A 23,853-nucleotide genomic window follows, 5' to 3' on the forward strand; every position below is an offset into this window, starting at 1 on the left:
GTGTGTGTGTGTGTGTGTGTGTGTGTGTGTGTGTGTGTGGTGTGTGTGTGTGTGGTGTGTGTGTGGTGTGGGGGGTGGGGGGTGGGGGGGGGTGTGTGGTGTGTGTCCCTCTCAGGCAGGTTCGGAACCTGCCCAGCCCAGGAAGCCCCTGCATCTGCATCCTGGAACACACTTAGCTTGCACCTGTCCTGCCAGGCTCCTGCCCGAATCGGACGGCGGGCCAGGGCACACCCTACAGCCAGTACTTCGTGGGACGAATAAGCTGCCGCCCCTCCTGATGGGGCGGCAGAGGGTCCAGTGGTAAGTGGTCCCCGCGGCTCATTCCCACCGTTACGTGTTAGCTCCAAGGTCCAGAGGTCGTCTGAGGACTGCTCCCATCTGCCCTGCTGTGTCCCTCTCCAAAGCCAGCGCCTGCGTAATGGCTGCCGAGAGCCCAGAGGTCCAGGCCCCAGCTCCCTTCAGAATCCTTCTACGCACGAGGGCGATGGGAGACGCACGCGCCGGCAGCCTGGTCCACCTGGAGATCACGCGGTCACACCCCGTGAAACTGACGGTCCCGGCACACAACCTCCCTCTTGGTTCAGCCTCACCCGCTCCCCTCCGCTGCGTGGAAGGAGCCGAGGACACACTGCCACCAGGTTTCTGTCACCAAGCCCCACCCCCTCCACACACACCCTTCACACTTTCAACAGACTCGTCCCACCCAAGTGGCCCTCAAAGAGCAACGCTGCTCTCTTCTTTTGTTTGTGGTGTTGACATTTTGTAAAAGAAGCAAAACGGTAAGAAATGGGGCTCCGAAAAGGATGGCATGATGGCCACACATGCTGCCCCTTGGGCCACATGGACGGAGCCGAGCAGCTTCCAGACGCAAGACAGGGCTGACCATCTGCTACACTCAGAATTCCTCCTGAACCAAGATCCCGCGCCTCACAATCCTTCCCAACACAGGACATCCAGGCAGCCGCCTACGACGGGTAAAAGACTACACTGTGAGTTGCATGTGGTTTCCACTCCTGGCCTGGGTCCATCATCAAAGAACTGATTCACTCAAACCATTTCAGTCATGTCAAACTATCACCTTTCGTAGATAATCGGCAGCTGTACGTGGCGTACAGGCAGGTGCGCGCGCACGTACGCACACGGGGGCCTGTCCCAGCCCCTCAGGTCTTGAGCCCACGAGGCCCCAGCTCTCAGGCTGGGGGTCCCCGAGTCCTGCAATGAGAGGGTGACGTGGAGGGGAGAGTCTGCGGGCACCTTCATCACGCCACACACCCTCCTCGTGTAATTCTTTTTTTTGGCACTTGGCCTATTTTGCTACTGGTATTTTACCTTCTGCTGCCTTATCTTCACGTCCTGGCCCTGGAGTTGACCATGGCCCCAGTGAAAGTCTAGCCTTAGAGTTCTAACATCCAGCAAGCGTGATCTCACAGCATCATCCTACGGGAGGTTCGTCTTCTTTACACGGCGATCCCGCCTCGCACCAGCCGTGACTGGAAGGTGGGAACCACGCCGTCACATCCGTCCCCGTCCCCCTCTGGGACGTAAGCCTGTCCCCCTGACCCACTGCCCCCGCGTCGGACGGTGCTGCCTGCCCCCCTTTCTTTCTCCTCTGCCCGCCCCGAGGCTGGCCTCAGCCGGCATTTCTTCCTTTCTCTTCAAACTTCCACAGAGAACCTCTCAACCTGTGGTCAGACTGCCCCGGTCAAGGACTGGCTATGAGTCTCTGATCTCGCCCTTCCCTGGGACCAATAAAATGGGGTGGGAGGGTGGGAGCGAAGTGAGCTTGTAAAAGGCAGAGATTTGCGAAAGGAAGCACAGAGGTGAGAGTAAACAGGACCTGGCCCTTCTGGTCTCCGGGGCACCCTGTCCCCACTGGGTGAACTGAGTGGAGCAGGTCTGTTCATCAGGGAAGAGATCTGCATTACAAAGCCTCCCACTGGTTAAAACTTAGAGTCTGCGACTCAAGCAACGCCGGTCAGAGGTGTCTCTAAGTCTTCCCTTGGAGACTATTGAGAAAAACGTCCAACTCTTCCTCCCCAAGAGATGTCAGTTTTGAAGACCATGCAGTCAGTCATGAGGCCACCAGAACTGCCTGCTGCCAAGTGGGGAGACCCAGGCAATGGGAAAGGCAGGTTCCTCACTAGCTCACGTGGATCAGGTGATTAGGGGCTTTCTCAAGCTATACACCCATCCCCGGAGCTGCTCCAGGTACGTAAGTTAATGAATTCCCCCGCTCTACCGGAGCTCGGTGAAGCTGGTCATCTCTCCCTTGCAACCAAGGGATTCGACACTACGACAATGAATTCGACACTACGACAATGAACATGAACCAGATCAGAGCAGGCAGCTGCCTGGGTGAACGATGGACTGGTCAGCGGCCACTTGGTTCCCTGGATCCAGAGCCGCTGCCAGCAAGACGACAAAGTCAGGGCCCAAGGTCATGGGCCGATGTAGCAACGGACCAAGGAGAAAACACCTGGTGGCAATTCAGCTTTGACAGATCCAAGGACTATTTTCTAATTTGCAATCAAGTCATGCACTTAAAGGTCTAAAAAACCATGTTGGGACTTAAAATTTCTCTAGAAAAAATGATTTCTAATTTCAAAGGTGAAACTTTCGAGACCCCAGTCTCCTTTTTCCTGTTAAAGAACTGGTTTTGTCCTGAGGCGTCTTAGGAAAGACACGGTTGTGTTCCCAGCACGCACGCTACTATTTTGGGGCCTCTGTCATTCAAATGGCATGAAGGAGCATGTGTGGGCTACCCTGGGAGCCCGGGGACGCTTCCCGGCAGAAGCCAGCATGCAAAGCTGCTCAGCTGACCAGGTGCAAATCACCACCGTGAATTACAGTTATCCATCCAGAAGCTTCTTCTCCCCTCTGGAACACACACACTGACCACAGGTGCCATGCCCAGCTCTCAGCAGGCCCTCAGTTTCCTGGTGAATTAATTATAACAATACGGGACAATGTGTCCTGAGTCCCAAACAACCAATTCAAAAATACATTTTGTCCTGCCAATTTTGTCAATGCCAAAAACATAATCTCCTTATTCTAATTTTACAGCTCTCTTTTTCTCGTTTAAAATGAAGTAGAACATCCTTCTCTTTAATTATTTCTTTGAAGTTCCAGTGATTATTTTAGTATCCTCCGCCTATTTTAAAGGCACTATCACCTGATCCTCAATATGGCTTACATGTGAGGGGACAGAGTTAGCAGACGGTTACACACATCGGAACAATGGCAAGAATCCATGATACTTCTATAGTTAGAGGCTGAGTTAGCATCTGAAATAATTAAAGAAGATGGCTGAACTGATTTCTGCTTTCTCTATTAAGCCAACCTACCAGTGGGCTCTTAATTTTAAGGTTTCAGATAATCCTCATTAAAAACTTACCATGTACTTATAATCACTCGGTTGCAAGTCCCATGGTAAAGTTACGTTGAAACATTTAACTGGCTAGATTTCAAAACGACTCCAATTTTATTAGTGTTTACATATTTCGTTCATTGGAACACTAAACAGCACCCAAGAACGTGTTCAGAAATAGGCCTAACATCTGCTGAGTAGTGGTAGCTCACAAAAATGTTTTTTAAGTTTATTTGATTTGGAAAGGGTCTGTGGAGCTGACAGTTTAAATGCATTTCACATGTCCCAGAAAATAAGGCTGGTATTTACCACATGGCTTGTTTCTAAGAAACTAAGTAAACATTCATTTTTAAAAAATGACTTCAGATACCCATGGTTCCTGAGAAGGCTTTTACTGCCCTGACGATAGACACATCTGTTGGGAAACAATTCCAGGCGCAGTCCTCAAGGGAACCGGCAAGGTTAACAGAGGGACGTCCAGCTCACAGTGACCTGATGGCCAGCAGCCCCTGCTCCCGGAGGAAGTGACCACTAGAACTGCAGCCGGTGTGTAACGTCCCGGCTAGGAACGGGCAGGGCACAGTGGTAACCCCAGGGCCAGTCACCCTCGGGGGGCACCCTCGGACTGGAAACACCGGAGAGAAGGCTAAGATGGGGCCGTCTCGTCCATCACAGCGGCCACCACCGTGCACTGAGGCCACGTCCAACCAGAGAAGCTCGTGCCCCTGCACCGCAGCCCAGACAGAGTCCCCACCGCCCGGGTGCAAGAAAGACCTCACAGACCTCAGCCCCATCCCAGAAGCCCTGTGGGGATGGTGGGCCAATTTAAATTCCATCCTTCTCTCTAGTTTCCAAATGGCCCGACTAGGTCCCAGGCATCTCGTACAGCGCTCTACTGTCATGATCTGAGCTGTGCTTAAAGCTGTTAGAATAACCGCACTGGTGAGGAGAGACGGTTCCTCAGGCATCTTCGAGCCAGGCCTGAGCTGGTCAAGGAACAGGACGCCTGGGACACGAGCGGCGGGGATCATGACCTCGCGCCTGGTGGACACGAAGTCCTGAAGGCACACCTGTGAGAACGGCCCAGGAGGCAGGGCTGCCCACCTGAAGCGGAAGACGCAGGAGCAAAGGGGCAGGACCCATGTCTACACGGTACGCGTCCCGGAGCCCTCTCTCCGTGCCAGGGGCTAACGCAGTCTTCTGCACACTTACACTCGTATTCAGTCCCTACGATGACTGGGGCGCAGGGAGGAGCGAGCTGAAATTCAGGAGGATGGGTAACTCACCCAAGGCCACAACGAAAGTAAGTGGCTATGACAGGCTGGGAACCCGGGTTTCAACCACAGGCAAGTGCGGGCCTGACACGCGGGTGAGAGGCGGTGCCGTCGCAGCCCCCACGCCGGCACGTCCCCCATTACCAGGCTCGTGGCCGCAACCTGCTGGCTGCCGGCCTAGATTCGGGGCTGCCATGGCCTCGGAGCTTTTTTTACCCAAAAATGTGAATTGGTGAAGAGCCTACAGGAAGCTGACGAGTCATTCACTGAAGGGATGCACCTCTGATGGACTCAGCTCCTGAGGACCTGAGAACGACAGGGTCAGTCGCCCCCAAGTCACACCAGGCCGAGGCCCCGCTCCGCAGCACGTGGCGAACCCACCTATGTCACACCTGGATGAGGGCTTACTCCAGATTCCAAAGAAGGGAAGCTCTCAGACAGCGTGACATCATCCTGGCACTTTCCACCCATCTGGTGGCCCTAAGTCCTTGCAAAATTAGCCAAGAGCAGTTAACTTTATCATCACAGGCAGGTCGGTCTCTGGACGTTCTTAAAGTTGTTTCCACCAACCTTAACGCCAGCTACTCAGTCTGCTGGACGCTTTAGTGCGTCTTAGAGCCAGAGGCTCCTTCCCCTCCGCCACCGCCATGAGAGCAGCTGCTGGGCAGCAGCCTTTCTGGGCCCCAGGTCCCCTGCGTGGCCCACAGTGGGAGGCACAGGGGAGGGGCCCAGAGGGAGATGTAGCGGGGCAAGGTCTCAGCAAGGGCTCAGCTCTGAAGCTCAGCGCTCTCGGGGACACCACTGTGTCCCCGCCTGCAAGGGCAAGTGTCTCAGGTGGCCCACGTTTCCATCAAATTCCTGCATAATACTGGGCAGCCTTGGTCTTCTTTCCTTTTCTTTCTTGTTTCGGAGGAAGAGAGGGAAAAACTGCGGCAGGCCCGTGGAGTCTGGGGCGGGGAAGGCAGGGCGCACAAACACATGAGATGGAAACTCAAACCACACGCCCAGATCCTCATTCACTGCCCTAATTAGCAGCCGCTAGTAGAGCGCGCGCTGAATAGCAGAGGAATAATTTTCACCCGATTCTTTCCATCAGAAGTGAGCGACGGCTGTGAAATTCCATCAGCGTGTGAAGGTCACATATAAACTAACCTAATCTTTGGGACGTTCTAGCAGACCAGCCATGAGCATGGCCAGTGAGGTCTGGGGCAGCTAATCGCCCTCTTGTCACCAAGAAGTAACGGAGCAACTTCAACAGGTCTGAGTGCAGCTTCTGTTTCAACACCACATGTGTAATATACACATACGATTACGGGTTAAATTCTGTCCCCTAAAAATGTGTTCCAGTCTGAACCCCCAGTACCTGTGGGCCTAAATCCAGAGACGAGTGTCTTCATGAGATGAGGGAAACCTGGGCACGGACGCAGGGAGAAGGCCCCGTGACGACACGGCAGACTGGAATGATGCGTCTACAAGCCCAGGAACGCCAAGGGCTGCCAGTCGCCAGGAACGTGGATTCTCCCGCATTCCCTCCAGAAGGAGCCAACCTGTCATCAACTTGATCTCAGACTCCTGGCCTCCGGAGCCGTGAGAATACATCTCCATTGTTTCAAGCCGCCTAGTTTGTGGTAATATGTCATGCAGCCCTAGGACTCGGATACACACGTGTATCTCACGCACACGCACGATTAAAAGGGTATTTGCCTGCACAAAAATTTTACTCTTTGGATTATTTTCGTGGACTTACAGCTCCCTACTGGGTTACCCACTTTTGCACTGTTAATCCACTAATTAAAAAACACACCTAATATTTAAATCCATTCCCTCGTTTCAGTTGTATCTTTAAAATAATCTAAATTGTATGGGTCAGCGGCCTTTGCCACAAGGATAAAGCATCAACCCAAACGTATCACACAACGAAAGCACAACAGGTGTCATCCTCTGAGAGGTGATGAAACCTGCACTCTGGCGAAGGCTGGGGATCTGAAAACAGAAGGCCCTGACCACCTCCGCCCTCCCAGCAATCTAAGGATCCCCACCACGGGTCAGAGTAACACCAAAGGATAGTTACACATTAATTAAAGCAAAAGAAGAGCCTGTGCAGACGGGAGAAGGGCAGGGAAGCTCCAATGAGCTGCGTGCACAGACAGAGCCCCCAGGAACACGCCTCCCATGTAAAGCCGCTGCCCTGTATGGGGATGGCAGTGGATCACTCCAGCCACTGTAAGAGGAAAGGGGGATAAAGCTGCAGGTAATAATAACAGCAAGAAAAAGGAGAGGTCTCACAGCTCACCCAGAGTCCAAAACTCTCAGCCTGGCGACCATGACATACACCTTCAGCTGTGTCCTAACCTGACCCTTGGCTACGAAAGTAGCTGCAGGTGGTGCTGAGCTGTAAGCGGCTTCACCAACCTCCCGCACACCCCAGAGAGGATTCCCTTTGCTCTGATGTTCTCCATAAACCTGGGTGATGACACAGAACACTGCAGCTCCAGAACATTCTCTGTGGAAAGCTTCTCAGTGAAGCAAGCAAGGGTCATCGATGGACGTTAACGCATCCGGCAAGGACTGAAATCACTTCGCAGCTACAGGCTCTGTGACCGGGGGGGCAGGGACTTCTGTGTGCCGAGACGATGAGAGAGCAAGGCTCGTCTCATTCATTTCCTTTTGGAAACAACAAATTATGGTTCCCCCCTCCTGCTGCCACGTGGGACTCGCCCCAGTGCGTGGACAGAACACGGGGAGCACAGACATGCCCACCTGCCTGGTTCCAGGGTGGCTGGCCTCTGGGAAACAGGGAGTCATGGGGACTAAAGGCTTCCGGGCACCAGGCAGCACCTGCTCACAATTCTTCCAGGTCCCGGAGGACCCGACGCACGTCCCCCGGGGGGACCTCTCTACGCTCCTGGCAACGTCAAGGAACGATCCCCTGACCTCTCAAACGGTGAGAGGCCAGGTGGCCAGGTGGCAGGGCCAGCTCCTGAAGGGCGTGAGCGAAGATCTCGGACAATCTTTCCCCTGACCCAGGAGCCCTCGGGCACAGACCCCACCGAGGGGTGAGATGTTCCCACTTTGCACATGAAAGAAGGCATGTCCCGTTAGCAAACTCGAGAACGCGTCCACCCTGTAAAATAACGCATTCTGAAAATCGTATGATACCATGAAATTCCCGGAGTAAAATGTGTTACCTGGAAAGTCGAAGAAGTAGGGCTGCTACAGATCACATTTAGGTCTCCCCACTGGGTACAGTTTTTACTTTTGATGTGCAAACGTTCAAGAGAAAGGCTTTTGTGTTCATCAAAATACAAGGGCCCGCTACAAAGAAATCACAGTCAGGGCCAAATGCGATGGCACAACCTGAACGCCCTAAGGGAAATGGCGAAAGCCACGATAAGGACACAACAGCAGCACGCGGGAAGGGCAAGGTGGCCACAGGCGGGAGAACCGGGGACCCGCGCCAACCACGCCAGCCGTCGAACGGAGCCCAGGAGCGTCCAGCTCGCGGCAGCAGAACCAGGGCCCAGGCCACGCAGCCTCCAGGGACCCCCGGCCAAGGGGCCCCCTCCGCTGAAAGCCTGAGCGCTCCAGGGGCACCAGGCGGGTTTGCTTGAGGAGGTGATCCTCTCACCTGCAGTCCAGCTGATTAGTCCACCAGCAGCTGGGGTCATCAATCTACACGATTGCCAGACCCGAGGAATAAGTCGAACCCCCGAGAAAAAAGCTCTAAAAAACTCTCGGGTGTGATCAAAACGACCACGGCTGAAACCCACGGTCAGACACGAAGGCACAAATACACAAGTACAACCCAGGTACGGATTCCAGGAAAGAAGACGGCCAACTCTCTCACCTCTCTAAAGCACGCAATTTTCTAGCATCTGTATCCATTTTTCAGTGTCTAGCTATGCTTTTCCTCATTGATTCCCACATCTGAGCCTTCCCTTCTCATCTCCCTTAAACCATCATTTCAATACAGATAACGAAAAAAGTAGGCCTTTCCCTCACGTAACCACCACGAGACTTTTACGGTGGGATCGCAAAATTCTGCAAAGTCACGGCAGAGCCCCAAGCAAAGACTGCCACAGAATTCCATCTCCCACACTCTTCTGAACGGTGACACAGTATCCAGGACAAGAGTTAAGTGCTAGAACAGGTGTTACGGGAAACATGTGAAGCTACTCAGGACTATTGCTAAAAAGACATCTAAGGGACAAAACAGGGTGAAATGTTTAACTTAAAGCAAAAGAAAAGGATAAAATGAAACAAAATAGGATGATACACAGAACGAGGAGGGAAGGGAAGACTACAGTACAGAGTTGTGTCTCTCCTCGCTCTTCAAACAAGACAAGCGCTGCCATGAAGAAAATGTATAGTTACCTGCATCCATATCTGCAAAGAATGGAACAGCCAGTAAGAAAAAGAAGGAACCAGAAATTCAGTGTCTCAGAGTTGGATTTTAAAAGGTTACACGGAGAGAAAATATAATTTAGAAAACTGTGTGTGTACACTCTACCTGGATTTGGGGACACGGGAGCTAAGTGGTCTCCTGGCATTACTACCATCATTTTATTTAAAGCGAAAAACAAAATATGGGTATGTTAACTGAAGAAGTAAAAGCCTCATGGCAAAAGAAATAGCTTATTCTCATGCAAAGTGATTATTAAATGTTTAGAATACAATATAAGGGAGGAAACATACTCAAACATATGGTGGTGGTCATCTGAAAGGCTCGGATCTATGACTAAGGAACAGTACACACAAATTATGTATAAACTCAAGATCCAGATCAGAGAAACGTCCAAGCAGTAATAGTTAAAGGAGTGACACTGGATTCACATTTGAAGGGACAGAACTATTCGGTACGAAATACATTCAACAGCATTCACGGTTTGACTCTATTTGCTCCAAATGCCGAGACGGTTAGCAAAAAATACTACAGAAGAAGCAACGTGCCTACGGATTTTTACTGCTTGGTATGTTATTACTTTTCTTGACGTGGGACACATCACAGTACTGATCGAGAATACGCTAACAGAAAATTTAGAAAACTAAACTCTCTTGAGGTGGAGACCGTGTGACACGCAGCATACCTTCGGGAGACTCCTCCTGGACGTACGTGCCGGTCAGATAGCGATGCACCAGGGCCGACTTGCCACTGGCCAAATTACCCACAATGCCCTGAAACACAGAAACGGACAGTCACCGAGGAGCAGTCAGTATATCATGCTATTCAGCAACCTGCAAAGAGAGAGGTTAAAATGGACAGCAATCCTAAACACCGTCACGACCAGGCATCAGCGGGACGGCCGACATGGGCTATAGTTAAACTCTTCTGCTGGAGAAAAAGGGACTCCAACACCTTCAATTAACATCTCACGTTTTATCAGCCTCTAGAGCCTGAAGAATCAACATGGCTAGGACACACCCTGAACCCCATGAGTGCTGGTGACATCGGGAAGGTGTACAGTGAGTCAGCCCACCAACACGTATCGTGGACCCTCAAAACACTCAACAAGGTACGAGGTGAAATGGGACGCAGTGGCAGGACAGAGTCATTAAGGGGATTAGGAGGACATTCTGGTGCATGCCGTCACAACTCTGGGGTAGGATCTGGAGCCGGGTGAGACTAGCTGCAAAAGAGCCACACCAGAAAAGCACGGCGCTGGGGAGGGCCCGGAGGGGAGAAAACTGGACCAAGGCGGGGAGGAGGAGGAGAGCCGGCCTGCTTCTCTGGACACGGGGTCCACGCTGCAGGACAGAGCAGGGACCCACGGTCAAGGCGGCAAAGGTGTTCATGCTGGATGAAAAACAAGTCGGCACGATGTGAGGGCCGCTGTACCAGCAAGTAAGGACTCACAGTCGCCGGCGGGCAAGGCTGGCTTCACCCTGCCTCCTTCAGAGAAAGCTCCCGTGTTAGCACAGCTGACACACCTGGACTCAGGTGGCCGTCCCTGGGGAGGCCCTCCCTCTGCTTGGGATCTGATCTCACTCCCCCTCTACCTTCTGTGCAAAGACTCTCCTGCATTTTAATCTTCTCCTCCCCGGCTAGAACTTTCCCCTCTGCATTTAAGCACGATCCAATCAATTCTCTCTTGAGAAAGAGCAGGACGAGAGACCTGCCCCGGACACAGGTCCCCGCCTACCAAGAGCCTGCCTCCCTCTGGCCCACTCTCTGACCCTACCCACCCCCAGCCTGCGGTTCTGACCCTACGGCTACAAGGCCACTGCTCGTGGTCACCGAGGACTTCTGTTTCTAAATCCCCTGGCCCTCCCCTTGCCGCACCACCGGAGGCTGTAGAGGAGATTCTCTCTCTCCAAACTTCCCGCTCGGGGCCTCCTCTTCAAATTACCCCCAGCCCACGCTGGCTCCTTCCCTAGACCGCCTAGACTCCCTAGATCCTGGATCCTAAGTACCCCCCCTCCAACCAAAAGGGCCAGGCTACACCCCACCTACCCCCCAGTAAGCTGCGGATACCCACTCTCATTCTACAGCCCCACCCCTCTCCAGGTAAACCCATACACACCTACGCTGGTACGGAGACCTCGGCCTGTCCAGACCTTACTGTTCTCGCCCCAGTCTGCTCGTCACCCTGTGATCACATCACCACCCGGACCCCCAAGCCAGACGCCCGGACGCCGTCTCCAATTCCCAGCCCGCCCAGATGTGCTTTTGAGGGTCTCCACCCCCCCACACACACACCCCCACGGGGCAGGCCGTGCGGTCCGTCCACTGGATCCTGGGAGAGCCTTTGGCTTAGCTCCCTGCCTGGGATCTCCCCCTCTCCGCCCAGAGAATACCAGAGATTCTTTAAAACGGACGCTGCAGAGACGCGACTCCCTCGTTTCACAACCCTTGGCAAGCTGCCCTCAGGCCAGAGTCCAGGTATCTCACGAACAGACAGCCAAGTGTCTCCTTCCAAACCCTTACGATCAACCGGGCTGTAGGCACCCGGGTCCGGCCGGGACCACACGAACGCCTCACTCGCCTGGGCACCCTCCCTCCACCCGAGGAGAGTTTTGGGTGGTTTCCCTGCTTCTCTCCGCACCCAGAACGCCTTACGCCGTGGCTGGTGATGCTCCTGTCGCCACCCCCAGTGCGCCCGGGGCCCCCGAAGACCAAGAACACGCCTGTGACGCCGGCAGGGACGCCCCTCTGAATTCCCACGCTCAGCACCGTCTCCGGCCCCAGTAAAGTGCCGGTAAACATGGGATGCGTGCATGGATGGATGGAGTGGGGGGTGGGGGGTGTGCTTGCTTGGCTGGATCAACGGGCGATGGTGCCGCTAACGAGAAGAACAAACATAAAAGCGAACAAATTTGCCACGAGATTGTGGAAAGGAAGTTAGAACCTGATCTGAAACCCCGCACCATCCTGTCCCTCCACCATCACGGTCCCTTCGCCCTCGATATGCCAGGGACCAAACACCGTCCTAACAGGCCCTGCAGACTCCAGACGCCCAGATCGTTCCACATCAATCGCTGCCCGAAATAATACACACCCCTACTCATGGGTCAGCAATCAGTTCAGATGTCGCCTCCTCCGAGAAGCCTTCCGAACGCCACAGCCTCAACCAGTGCCTCTCCCCAAAGCTCCCTTAGTGCCCTCCTCCTAACGCCACCTTGTCACTTACCTCTTTGTTTCCCCAACATCAGTGTGTGGGTCTGACTCTCTCCAGTGCTGACAAGGGACTGGGTCTCGTTTGTGTCTGGCTCTCTACCCCCCAGCGCTGCCCGCGGCGGACTCCTAGCAACACTGGGTCAATTAATGAATGAATGACACTAACACCAGTGCGTAGAAACGAGGTGCTTTACTACTACAGCTCCAAGCCCCAGACTACGTGGACGGACCCTAAATAAAGTTGTTTCCCTTCCTGATTTGACTTACGTCTTCCCTTTGCTTTGGGCCTCTATAATCTGAGAATTTCTACCTATTAATTATTCTTTTGCTCAAGGGCACCTGCTGTTTGTCAGCTTCACGCTGAGAAAATCCGAAACAGTATGCCGCAGAATTGAATTTTTAATTAAGATTAGGCTTCTTCTTTCCCGAGGAGGAAAATGTTCAAAATCACTATTCAGTCTGTGCGTTCTGTGTGTGGCAAATATTCCCTCCGTCTTACATGTCAATGATTTGCTAAGAATTAACTCACCCCTTATAAGGACCAAATCACTCAGTCCCGGGGGTGGGAGGGGAAGGCGTTTTATTCGGATTGAACGGCCATCTCATACACCTTCTTATGTTTGCACCCCATGGGCATTATTTTAATTTGAAACACTGGCAGAAACTAACAGCCAGCTGTGAGGAGGAAATAAAGTAAGGGATGAAAATGCTCTTTAAGCTGTAAAGCTGCACTGGGATCCATGAACTGCTCCTGGATACAAACTAGAGACAATGGAATCAGGCCAGTCTGGGTCTACAGGCTCCGGGAGAAGCGAGGTGACACGGGAAAAGGCGCCCCGAAAATTACAGATCTGTGTGTTTTGGTGGCGACACGTCATCGCGCGGGCCCGGCGTCCTCTGGGCAGGGCTGTGCACGGTCACGACACACGAGGTGTCTTTCTAAACCGAGTTCTCTACCGTCCCGCGCTTCGCCACTTACCAGCTATACACGTGGTTTGCTGAAAATAAAATCGAGGCTTTTGGTAAAAATCCCAGTTGAGAATTCAATGAAAACGCGCAAATAGGATATGACAGGTTGCTGACAGACGCCCACCTCTACGGGCCAGAGATCTATGGAGTGGTTTCCTTTCCGCCCAGAGGGAAGTGGTCAGCGCGTGCTGCCTGGCACACGTCTGCAGGGGCCCGAGTGTGGACCCAAAGCGACTGGCCCCCATCATACAACCTCAGGAAGCACATAGCATGGCACTGCCACTCTTGAGAAGGATGCAAACATGGGGGAGTTCCCTGGCGGTCCAGTGGTTAGGACTCCGCGCTCTCACTGCCGAGGGGCCGGGTTCAATCCCCGGTCAGGGAACTCAGATCCCACAAGCCGTGTGGTGGGCCAAAAAAAAAAAAAAAAAGAAAGCAAACACTGACATTTTTTCTCTGACAGATTCCAGATGGTTTATGGCCCAACATTACATAAAGAGTCCATCTGAGGCTTGCCATTATGTCACTGAACTGCTGCGAGTCAGGGGTTCCGAGGGTGCTGACCTAAGGGACCACCTGTCCCGGGTGCTGTGCCCACAGGCAGGACACAATCGCAGCCCTGTGGATACACAGAGGCTGCCCCAAACAAAGGAGCATTTCTGTAGACGCTGGGAACGCTTTAGCACAGAAGGGATCTGCTGAGGAGGCCAAGCTGCCCGCTGCACCCCCCAGCAGGAGGACGCCCGGCCCAGAGCAGAGCTGGCCGTCCTGCTGGGGTCGGGGCCGTCCCCACACGGGTCGGGGGCAGGGCGCCTCCCCCAGAAGAACCGCAGAATCCTCCCCATTTACTTATCCGTGAGATGGAGTCCACCCCTTCTGTGAATTCAAGCCAACTTTATGAGAGTTCTGTTTTAGGGTCGTAAATCCGCACCCCTGGTTAACACTAGCACCCCTACACCTCCAAGCATTGATTCCAGAAAACTCCATGCTTTTGAAATACCAGCAGAGAAGAGGTTTTGGTAGGAGGCGTCCTCAGTCACGGGCCGCCACGCGGGCTCTGGTAGAACCCTCACCACCTTTAACTCCCCAAACTGGGTCTAAACCACAGGCCTTGACACCCTTAAACTTTAAACTTCAGCTCCTCCCCTGCACTGGCCACACTTCAGATGCTCTGCAGCCGCACGGGGCCCACGGGTGCCACCTTGAAGACAGAGAACATTTCCACGTTGCAGAAAGTTCTGCCGGCAGAGCCAGTGCGGAAGCACAAACTCCAGGTTCAGATGCCGGCTCCTGCTCTCACTAACCGGGGCTCCTTGGGCACGTTCTTCACACCTGAGGCTCAGCCCCCGACGCCTGCGGAGTGGGGACAACAGCACGACCGGCTCAGGACTAAAGGGGGCGACTCCATCCAGGAGGTACCCCACGCCCCGCACAGAACACTGTTCCCCTTGCTTTACTCCGACGGCAGGACCCCAACCTTTGGCTGGCTCAAGAGGCCGCCTCTGAAACTGGGAAACCTCCCTGGAAACCTCCAAGCAGCATCCCTGGCCGCGCGGCCGCGATCGCTGACATCGCTTCCTGACCGTGTCCCGCGGGATTTGCTCTGTTCTGGGGACGGCGTCACAGAGCACAGGCGACAGAGCGGCACTGTCCCAGGGCTGGGCTTGTGGAACCCGCGCTTTTGGAACGGCCCCGGAACCGTGGACCCCTCTGCCTCCCGCCAAGGAAGGAGCACCGAGAAAGGTCAGACCTGGCAGGAGGAAGGAGGGGGGACGGGAGGGCAGGGGGCCTGGCCTGGACACCTGGCCATGGCAGCGGGGACACACATCAGATGCCCTCGGCCCGGGGGGGATGTCAGAGGGCCTGCCCACGAGCCCTCCCTTCAGGCCTTAAGTTTCAAAACCTGTTCTTCCCGGTGACACTGGAAGTCACAGACACTCTTGTCCTTACTCCATCTCCTTGTCTCGGAGGGAGAGGCCAGAAGGGGCCTGTCCCCCCGCCCGGGTCCACCCGCAAAGCACCGCAGGTGGCTGGGGCCCCGGGAAGGGCATCCGAGGGCCTCTAGGGTCACTGGACAGACAGGCTGGAACTGCTAACAAACCCTGGGGCCTCAGAGAAGGGGCACATGGGGGGACAACATGCCGAGGCTAAGGGGCCAGGTGGGCCGAGAAGAGCAGGCCCAGGGCCTGGACGGGATGAGCTGACCTGCTGTCACCACGGTCAGAGTCTCTCACGTGAGAAGTTTAAGGTACACACACACACACACACCCACACACACCCACACACACGTCCTCCAGACGCCGCGTATCTAAGGGGCCAGGTGGGCCGAGAAGAGCAAGGCCCAGGGCCTGGACGGGATGAGCTGACCTGCTGTCACCACCGTCAGAGTCTCTCACGTGAGAAGTTTAAGATACACACACACACACACACCCACACACACGTCCTCCAGACGCCGCGTATTTCATAACAATGTGATTATTTAACAGTTCTAGCTGTCCTTTCTTCCATCCCCAAGTGCAGGGGGTGGGTGAAGTGGGGAGAGGCTCAGAGGTGTGGCTGTAACAGATCTAAGTCATTTTTTATTTAAGTCAATTTAAATAGTGTCACTGAAAGAGCACTTAAAGTTCATAATAAAAACTAAACTTTAAACTGTACGCTACTCCTTTGTAACACAGTACACAGTCACATCTTCTCAGTGATGAATTATAATTACATCTTGATGACTCGCTACAGAGACTTTCCATGACATCCTGCAAAGGACTAATAAGCTGTGGGCGTGTGTGTCCGTGTGTGTGCGTGTGAGACAGTCTCTCACACACTCAGATACGAGAGACAGTGGCGGGTGGACCCAGCCCTGCACACAAAGCCACCTGCCTGGCCGTCTGTCATGACCGTCGCGGGCGCCCTCAGGACTCCAGCCCTAACCTCAGCCTCACCCGGCCCGCCCCAGGACACAGCAGAACACGGCCCACCCCTGGGCCCCAGGGAATGAGACCCCTCACGCCCACCAGGACGCGGGCTTGGGGCGCTCACAGGTCACACCTCGCCTCTTCCTGAGCCCCCCTCCAAGCCCCCCTCCTGCAGGTGAAGAATGACCACGCCCAGGCCGGAGCAAACACTCACCACTTTGAGCTCCGGGACGGATCGACTTAATGTCCATTCCTGGCTGTTCACAAAGGCATCTGTAAAACAGGAGGGTAAAAGGAAGTGAGATGCTGCGACTTACCCAGGTGCACGGTCAAGATGCCCCCAAGGTGCCAGTCTTCAGACGGGAAGGACACCGAAGACGGTCCAGCCCACCCCTAGCGTCACTTCCACCCAGAGGAGCTGAGACGTGCCTGGCTCACACGGCTGTTCCGATTCCAATCGGTGTCCTGCCTCCTAAAACGTTAACACACACTCCAACGACTCCAAAGTCCTGCCCCAGCCCTGTAGGCCCCACCCTGCCCAGGGGCGTTAAGACCCTTCCATCCCGAATGTCCGCAAGTGTGAGGAGCAGGAAGCTCCTGGCTTTCCTGGAAATGACCCTGTAGCCAGTGAACTTTGGGCCCTTTGGTTTTTCACTAAAATACTCACTTGCCTGAAATCCCCCCAATAAAGTTATGGTAGGTGATGGTTGAAAATCCAAGTGTTTACAATACAACACTTTATGGTTTAGAAGAAGACTTTCGAGCTGGAGTTTTGATCCTCAGAAACATATTAGACACTGAAGATCCAGTCAGAACACCTTGGGATGTGTCAGAAAGTCAAGAGGGAGGGCTTCCCTGGTGGCGCAGTGGTTAAGAATCCGCCTGCCAACGCGGGGGACACGGGGAAGATCCCACACGCCGCGGAGCAACTAAGCCTGTGTGCCACAAGCCTGCGCTCTAGAGCCCACGAGTCACAACTACTGAGCCTGAACGTCTAGAGCCCGCGAGCTACAACTACTGAAGCCCATGCACGTAGAACCCGTGCTCCGCAACAAGAGAAGCCACCACAATGAGATGCCTGTGCACCGCAACCAAGAGTAGCCCCCGCTCGCCGCAACTAGAGAAAGCCCGTGCACAGCAACGAAGACCCAACACAGCCAATCAATCAATCAATCAATAAAGTTATTAAAAAAAAAAGAGTGCTGTTGCTGTGCTTGTAACAACCCAAGGCTGGTTACGAACATTTGGACACATCCATGTAATGAAGGCTAAGTCACCAACAAAATGTTTAAAGCCCCAATGTACCAAAGTGCAGCCATCCCAAAGCTATAGGGTTGGGTGTGTGTGTGTGTGTGTGTGTGTGTGTGTGTGTGTGTGTGTGTGTGTGTGTGTGTAAAATAACACACAAGCTTGTCCATGCTGAGAACACTTCTGTTATACCAAAGTGCTGCCATCCCAAAGCTATAGGGTTGGGTGGGTGTGTGTGTGTGTGTGTGTGTGTGTGTGTGTGTGTGTGTGTGTGTGTGTGTGTGTAAAATAACACACAAGCTTGTCCATGCTGAGAACACTTCTGTTAGGATAAAAAACTTCACAGATGCTGATCTAGGGTTAGGGAACCAGGTGGCCTGGGGACAAGGTAATGAAGAGATTTTCTTTTCATTGTCACCTTTTGGTACCTTCCACATTTTCTACCATATGGCGTGAAAAAAAAAATCAATAATATAGTTTTTAATAACCTTAATAGGAAAACAAAGAGAGTAAAGTGGGAATTAAAATGAGCTCCGGGCTTCCCTGGTGGCGCAGTGGTTGAGAGTCCGCCTGCCGATGCAGGGAACACGGGTTCGTGCCCCGGTCCGGGAGGATCCCACATGCCGCGGAGCGGCTGGGCCCGTGAGCCGTGGCCGCTGAGCCTGCGCGTCCGGAGCCTGTGCTCCGCAACGGGAGAGGCCACAACGGTGAGAGGCCTGCGTACCGAGAAAAAAAAAAAAAAAAAAAGAGCTCCATTCACTAATGCATAGCTGATATTTAAGCACATACCACCAAAGATTACGTTATCACAAGTATTACATATTCATTATAAATTAAGCAGAGCTCCATTAAAGAAAGATGCGTAATTATATAAACACTGCAACAATGTGTGTGGTGCCTTTTTACTTGCAAACATATCTTCCCTCGAATGGAATATATTTGTTTGTAGCAACTAGCTTAACAAAATCAATGCCTGATTTACCTGACCAGATTAATAAAATTAATGCTTGACTTAACTGACCAGAAAAACACATCTTCAATTTTAAAAGATTTACTTTAAGGGCTTCCCTGGTGGCGCAGTGGTCGAGAGCCCGCCTGCCGACGCGGGGGACACGGGTTTACTTTAAAAATGTTCATCGCCTCCATCACTGCCCAGTCAGGACTGAATGCTGCCTCCCAAGAGGCTAAATGAAAAATAACAGAAGGTGCAGCAGCAGACGTGCACACCAGATACTCCCTCACGCTTCTCCTCCATGGACCGGGACCTTTCTGCGGGCTGGACTCCCTACGTGGGGGTTACAGGGATGACGGTGCAGCCCCTCGGGAAGAGTTCATCACGGGGGAGCAGGGTGGGGACCAGAGCAGCCGGCTGCCCTACTTAAGTCCCACGGTGCAGCAGTCCTTAAAGGGTAAACACACACGCGTCGGGGGCACACACCCAGCAGCCTGTGCGTGTGCGCGTGTATGGGAACGCGTGTGCGCGTGCACATGAGCTCTCAGAGCAGCTAGAACCACAAGTCACGGAAGATGTGTCTTCACTTCAGAAGAGGCCATTCTGCGCTCCGCTCAATTCCCTCACGTGGAGTAGAACGATCTTAAGAAAACACATTGCCATGCGCTTTTGAAATGCTACTGGACTTGAATTTAGAATGAAACACACCCGGTGACCGCTGACTGACTGCTTTTAGCCTATCGGGGACACTGAAGCCCCTTCATCTGTCGTCACTGGGGGCCAGCATGCTGGGCGTCCTCTGTAATGACCCAGTAGACTTTAGGAAAAGCAGCCGGTTAATCTCTCATCATTAACAGGGCTCCACTTCAGATTACATTTTATCTTTTCAATTTACATCATAATAGCGAAAAGAAACTCTCAAAGAACACCAAGATTAGGGAACCTGAAGTAACAGGGAACTTTTATCAGGAGTGAAAAACCCAAACTATTAGCTTCTTCAGGACAGAAATCTGAAGGCAGCTGGAGAGAGAAAGTGACCTCCCACAGCCCCCAGAGAGCAGACTCAGGGACGGGGCCTAAGGACACAAGGGGAGGTTATCACGAAGCAGCAGGAAACCAAAACTGCTCAGCACTCGGGGGGGCGGGGGGGAACTGTTATGAATTTTAAGCAGAAATTCTCAGCCTAGTTATTCCGAGTTGACGACCAAAACGTGAAATTAAAGGAAAAGACACCAACCCCCCGCTGTCTCACTGGTGTGCCCACAGGTCACACGCATGGCATATTATTTTAGGACTTAAGAAAGGGAATTCTAAATAGTTAAATGTGGATGCCAGTAGAATTCCTTCCTAGCTTAGCCCTATATTAAGATAAAGTCCAGGGAAGCTCAGAACGTGAGAAGGCACCGTATCCACACAATGCACACTTTTTTTTTCTTTTTTATAAATCTATTTCTTTTATTTATTTTTATTTTTGGCTGCGTTGGGTCTTTGTTGCTGTGCAGTCTTTCTCTAGTTGTGGCACACAGGCTTCTCGTTGCAGCGGCTTCTCTTGCTGTGGAGCACAGGCTCTAGGCGCACAGGCCTCGGTAGCTGCAGCACGCGGGCTCAGTAGTTGTGGCTCGCGGGCTCTAGAGGCTCAGTAGTTGCGGCACACGTGCTCAGTTGCTCCGCAGCATGTGGGATCTTCCCAGGGCAGGGATCGAACCCGTGTCCCCTGCGTTGGCAGGCGGATTCTTAACCACTGTGCCACCAGGGAAGCCCACGAGGCACTCTTATGATGCTGAGCAAAGAGGAAGCTGCCAGACCTACACTTTCAAAGGCAAAGGTGCTTGGGGTTTGGACAATTAGTGCTGAGCCCCAAGAAAAATGAACTTCAAACCAGCTGGGTCATCCATTTATGGTGTCCTCAGCAGTTTCTTTGTTTTTACGATTCTGGTGAGTGATGACGGGGCAGGCTGTGCACGTGGGGGGCGGGGGGGGGGCACAAGGGGAATCTCTGTACCTCCCTCTCAATTTTGTTATAGACCTAAACTATTCTCGGGGCTTCCCTGGTGGCGCAGTGGTTGAGAGCCCGCCTTCCGATGCAGGGGACGCGGGTTCGTGCCCCGGTCCGGGAAGATCCCACATGCCGCGGAGCGGCTGGGCCCGTGAGCCGTGGCCAAAAATAAGGTCTCACAAAATGTAAACAAATATATATGTATATATATACAAATACACGCATATATATATATATATGATAGACACGCATGTACACACAGACGCACAATGAAATGAAGTGCCGAGCCCGGACCCCACCCTGCAGTGACGAGTAAAGTGCAGGTTGCGGAAGACGGCTGAGACAGAATGCATTTACAACACCACGCTGCATTTATTCCTGCCTTGGTCCTAACACTGCTGGGCACGCACGTCACTGAGTGACAAACGCGTTTACACACACAGCACTGCTGGGGAGCCAGCTCCTGGTGCTGCCCGGCCCGGGGGAGCCCCGAGAGCGGTGGGCTCTGCCGATTCCAACCAGCCTCCACCCAGCGGCCGTCTTGACAAAAGGAACCACACACCGTGCACCTGGACCACGGGGTGTGGTCCGCTCTCCTCAGCATCCCGGAGACCCCCCTCTTACTCCAAGCGGAGGGTGTGACTCGGGTGTGACTCGGGGCTTTCTTAGGAAATCTGAAAGCGTGATGCAGGAGGAAAGCAGCGATTATACAAACACCAGGAGAAACCCTTCTTTGGGCCAGTTCCCCCTCCTCCAGGTAGACCTCCTTCCTTGTCCCCACTGGCTGCTGTTTCCCATGCCCACGGGCACCCCTGCAGCCGCATCCACCTGGTTTCATCCTACTGAGGAGCAGGGTTGGCCCAGCTGGGCCAGCTGACCTGCAGGGTGAGGGCAAGCAGACAGCCTTCCACGGAGGGGCTCAGACAACCTGGAGCTGGAAATAAAAGCCACCCGGCAGAGCAAGGAGCCTGGACCCTGCAGCGGCCCCAGATCCTGGCCGGCCTAGGGTCCCCTCACCGCACCCCATACAACCCCAACACACTGGCGTGCACCCCGCTGTCCCTGAAACAGCCTGAACCCTCTTCCAGAGGACGCACACAGATCAACCCTTGACGGGGCTCGGGAAAGCATCAAAGTGCTTGCCTCCAGAATCCCAAAGTCCCTTCCCAGTTCTTTTGAAGGAGACACAGTTACAAAGGACGTGCGGGCTTATTTCAGAGAACAGCCTCTCTCCCCAGCAGAAAAGCTGCTTTTCTGAGCCACTGGAGAAAAGCAAAGATGCAGCGAGGCCTTCGTTCCAGAACCTCCCTTTCCAGGACCATCTTCAGCCCCACCCTGGCTGCTCTCAGTGACAGGAACAAGACCCTGGACCCCAAAGAATGCAAACAGCTCCTGACACCGACAGATAGAACAGGCCTAAGACCATCCAGGGCAGGAGCTGCAGAAACAAAAAACAAATCTAATAACAAAGCTACTCGGTTGTTTATTTTTATTTTCACTCCCAGGAGAACCGGGTCCTTTCCCTTGCCTGGACTTTCTTAAAATTCATCCTGACTACAAACTCCCTTCAATCTCCGCTTGCTAAAAACACCGAGGGACTCAGCTCTGGTCTGTTTTCAAAATTATTCATATGCAGAACCGCACATTTAACCAGGAAATGTAAGGCCCTCATTTTACTACACACACAATAGGCGCTCTGACTTGAAAGCCCTTGAAAGCCGTAATCGCTCGCTTTTTTAACAGCCCCCTCAGACCAAAGAGAGAACAAATGGGGTGGGGGTGGGGGGAGGGCAGGGCCCTGATTCCCAGCTGCTTAATTAGCAACTTGCTGCCCATGGGGGATCACGGACAAATCACCTAATTCCTAAATGCTAGGAACACAGGTGAAGAAAGGGTCCAGCGAACAGACAAAATCATAGTGATTTTACACTGGGTAGAAAGCCTCCCGTTTTCCCCTTGGTGCTACTGTATTATTTTGTATTATTACAGCACCAACTCTTCCACTCTCTTGACTTGATGTATCAAAAGCCAAAAATTCAAGCCTTAAAACTGATAGGATTTTGCAAAGTAGCCAAAAAAAAAAAAAAAAAAAAAGTACTTCTTGTCCTTCAGCATTTTCCTCCAATACCTCGGAGTTTATTTAATTGCAGTGCATGAAGATGGCTACAGACTACATTAACCTTTGGGTTCCAGCAATAACCAGGAACCCTAGGTTAAGATCTACCAGGGAGATTACCCCTTCATTACGTCCATTTCCGCTGAGCCTGGACCAAGCAGGTACACCTTGACATTCAGAAAAGCATCAAAGCTGTGGTCGGACTTCCTTCTTGCGCACTTCATGTCAAAAATGAGCAACATGTGAGAATAAACACAGCAATCTACTGGCGTAACAGTACACCTCGATGAGAAATGACTGATTCTGAAGGACAATCTTAGCAGCCTATCTGGTAGGGGGACTAAAACCGTAATAAAAAGGGATGTGTTTTATTTTCTCCTTGTCTTCCTGCCCGGAACAAGAGAGTGAAAGACTTTTTTCAGGAGCACAGAAATCAGAATGAATAAAAAGCACAGTAAGTCTTCTTTACAAAATCAAATCAAATCTCTTTTGCAGTACAGGCAAACGATGCCATTTTTCCATCACAACTGATTTGGTTTGGAGACAAACCGAATTTCAGTAATTACAAACAAACAAACACACACACACACACCTTAGAAGGAAAACCGCCCTCAGCACGCGTGGCTTCAGCACTGTCTATGCAAAGAGGATCAACCCTGCACGGGCCCGGGTGAATGAAGCGCAGACAGAAAACGGAGGAGAGCGTCTCAGCCACAGCTACGACTGAACTGCTGATGCGGACGCCCGTCCCGAGCAGCGCTCACCTGAGGCCACAGCGGCGTGGGGACAGGCTCTCACTGCTGCGGTGCTGCTGGAGAGGGGCGGTCCCTCGTGAAAGGCCACGCCAGCAGTTCCCCCCCTCTTCACCTGCTGTGTTCCCCCCTCGCGCTCCTCGCCCCACCTTGCCCCAGACTCACCTGGCACACCTGGCACACCTGGCAACAGGTGAACATCAGCCGGGACCCACCCTATCCGAACTTCAGAGTCTGCATTGCTAACCAGCTCTCTCTCCGGATTGCTTTACTCCCTCCGCTTGCCAAACTTTGCTAAGCAGATGTGGCCAGTGTAAAACTCCAATGTCAGGGATTCGCACCGTGGACTGTGGGAGCCCTGCTTCTCCCCCCTGGCCCCCGCTGTCCCAATGTCCGGGACCCCAGGGTGGAGGGAGACCCAGAGGAACGCAGGGAACTCGGCGCGGGCAGCCAGAAGCCACGGGCTGACGGTGGCCTCCACCTTCTCGGGTGACTTTCCGAGTCTCTCTGACACCGCGTCTCCTCACCGGTAGAGTGGAAGTCCTTCCCCTCCGCTCGAAGAGATGATGGAACCCCTCTGCTAGCAAAGGGCCCAATCCCCACAGCGGAAGCCCTCCTACGGCCTTCGGGGGTGTGATCCAGGAGCAAGGCTGCT

At 53.2% G+C, this 23,853-nt stretch overlaps 1 protein-coding gene across 2 annotated transcripts in view; it reads right to left on the reverse strand.

Annotated features, from left to right (window-relative positions):
* The window catches only part of LOC114484876 (arf-GAP with GTPase, ANK repeat and PH domain-containing protein 2-like), a 66,913-nt gene that overhangs the window by 17,832 nt on the left and 25,228 nt on the right, over positions 1 to 23,853 (reverse strand). Inside the window, exons 2-4 of one of the 2 annotated variants that reach the window (XM_028484062.1) lie at positions 16,349 to 16,407; positions 9,729 to 9,816; positions 9,016 to 9,027 (exon numbers count right to left, since the gene is read on the reverse strand). In XM_028484062.1, coding sequence (XP_028339863.1) covers positions 9,016 to 9,027; positions 9,729 to 9,816; positions 16,349 to 16,407 — 159 coding nt within the window. The remainder of the gene's footprint in view (positions 1 to 9,015; positions 9,028 to 9,728; positions 9,817 to 16,348; positions 16,408 to 23,853) is intronic. The other variant, XM_055082417.1, reaches the window with a different exon arrangement.

This window comes from Physeter macrocephalus, unplaced genomic scaffold (genome assembly GCF_002837175.3).
Source record: "Physeter macrocephalus isolate SW-GA unplaced genomic scaffold, ASM283717v5 random_115, whole genome shotgun sequence".
Taxonomy (NCBI): Eukaryota; Metazoa; Chordata; class Mammalia; order Artiodactyla; family Physeteridae; genus Physeter; species Physeter macrocephalus.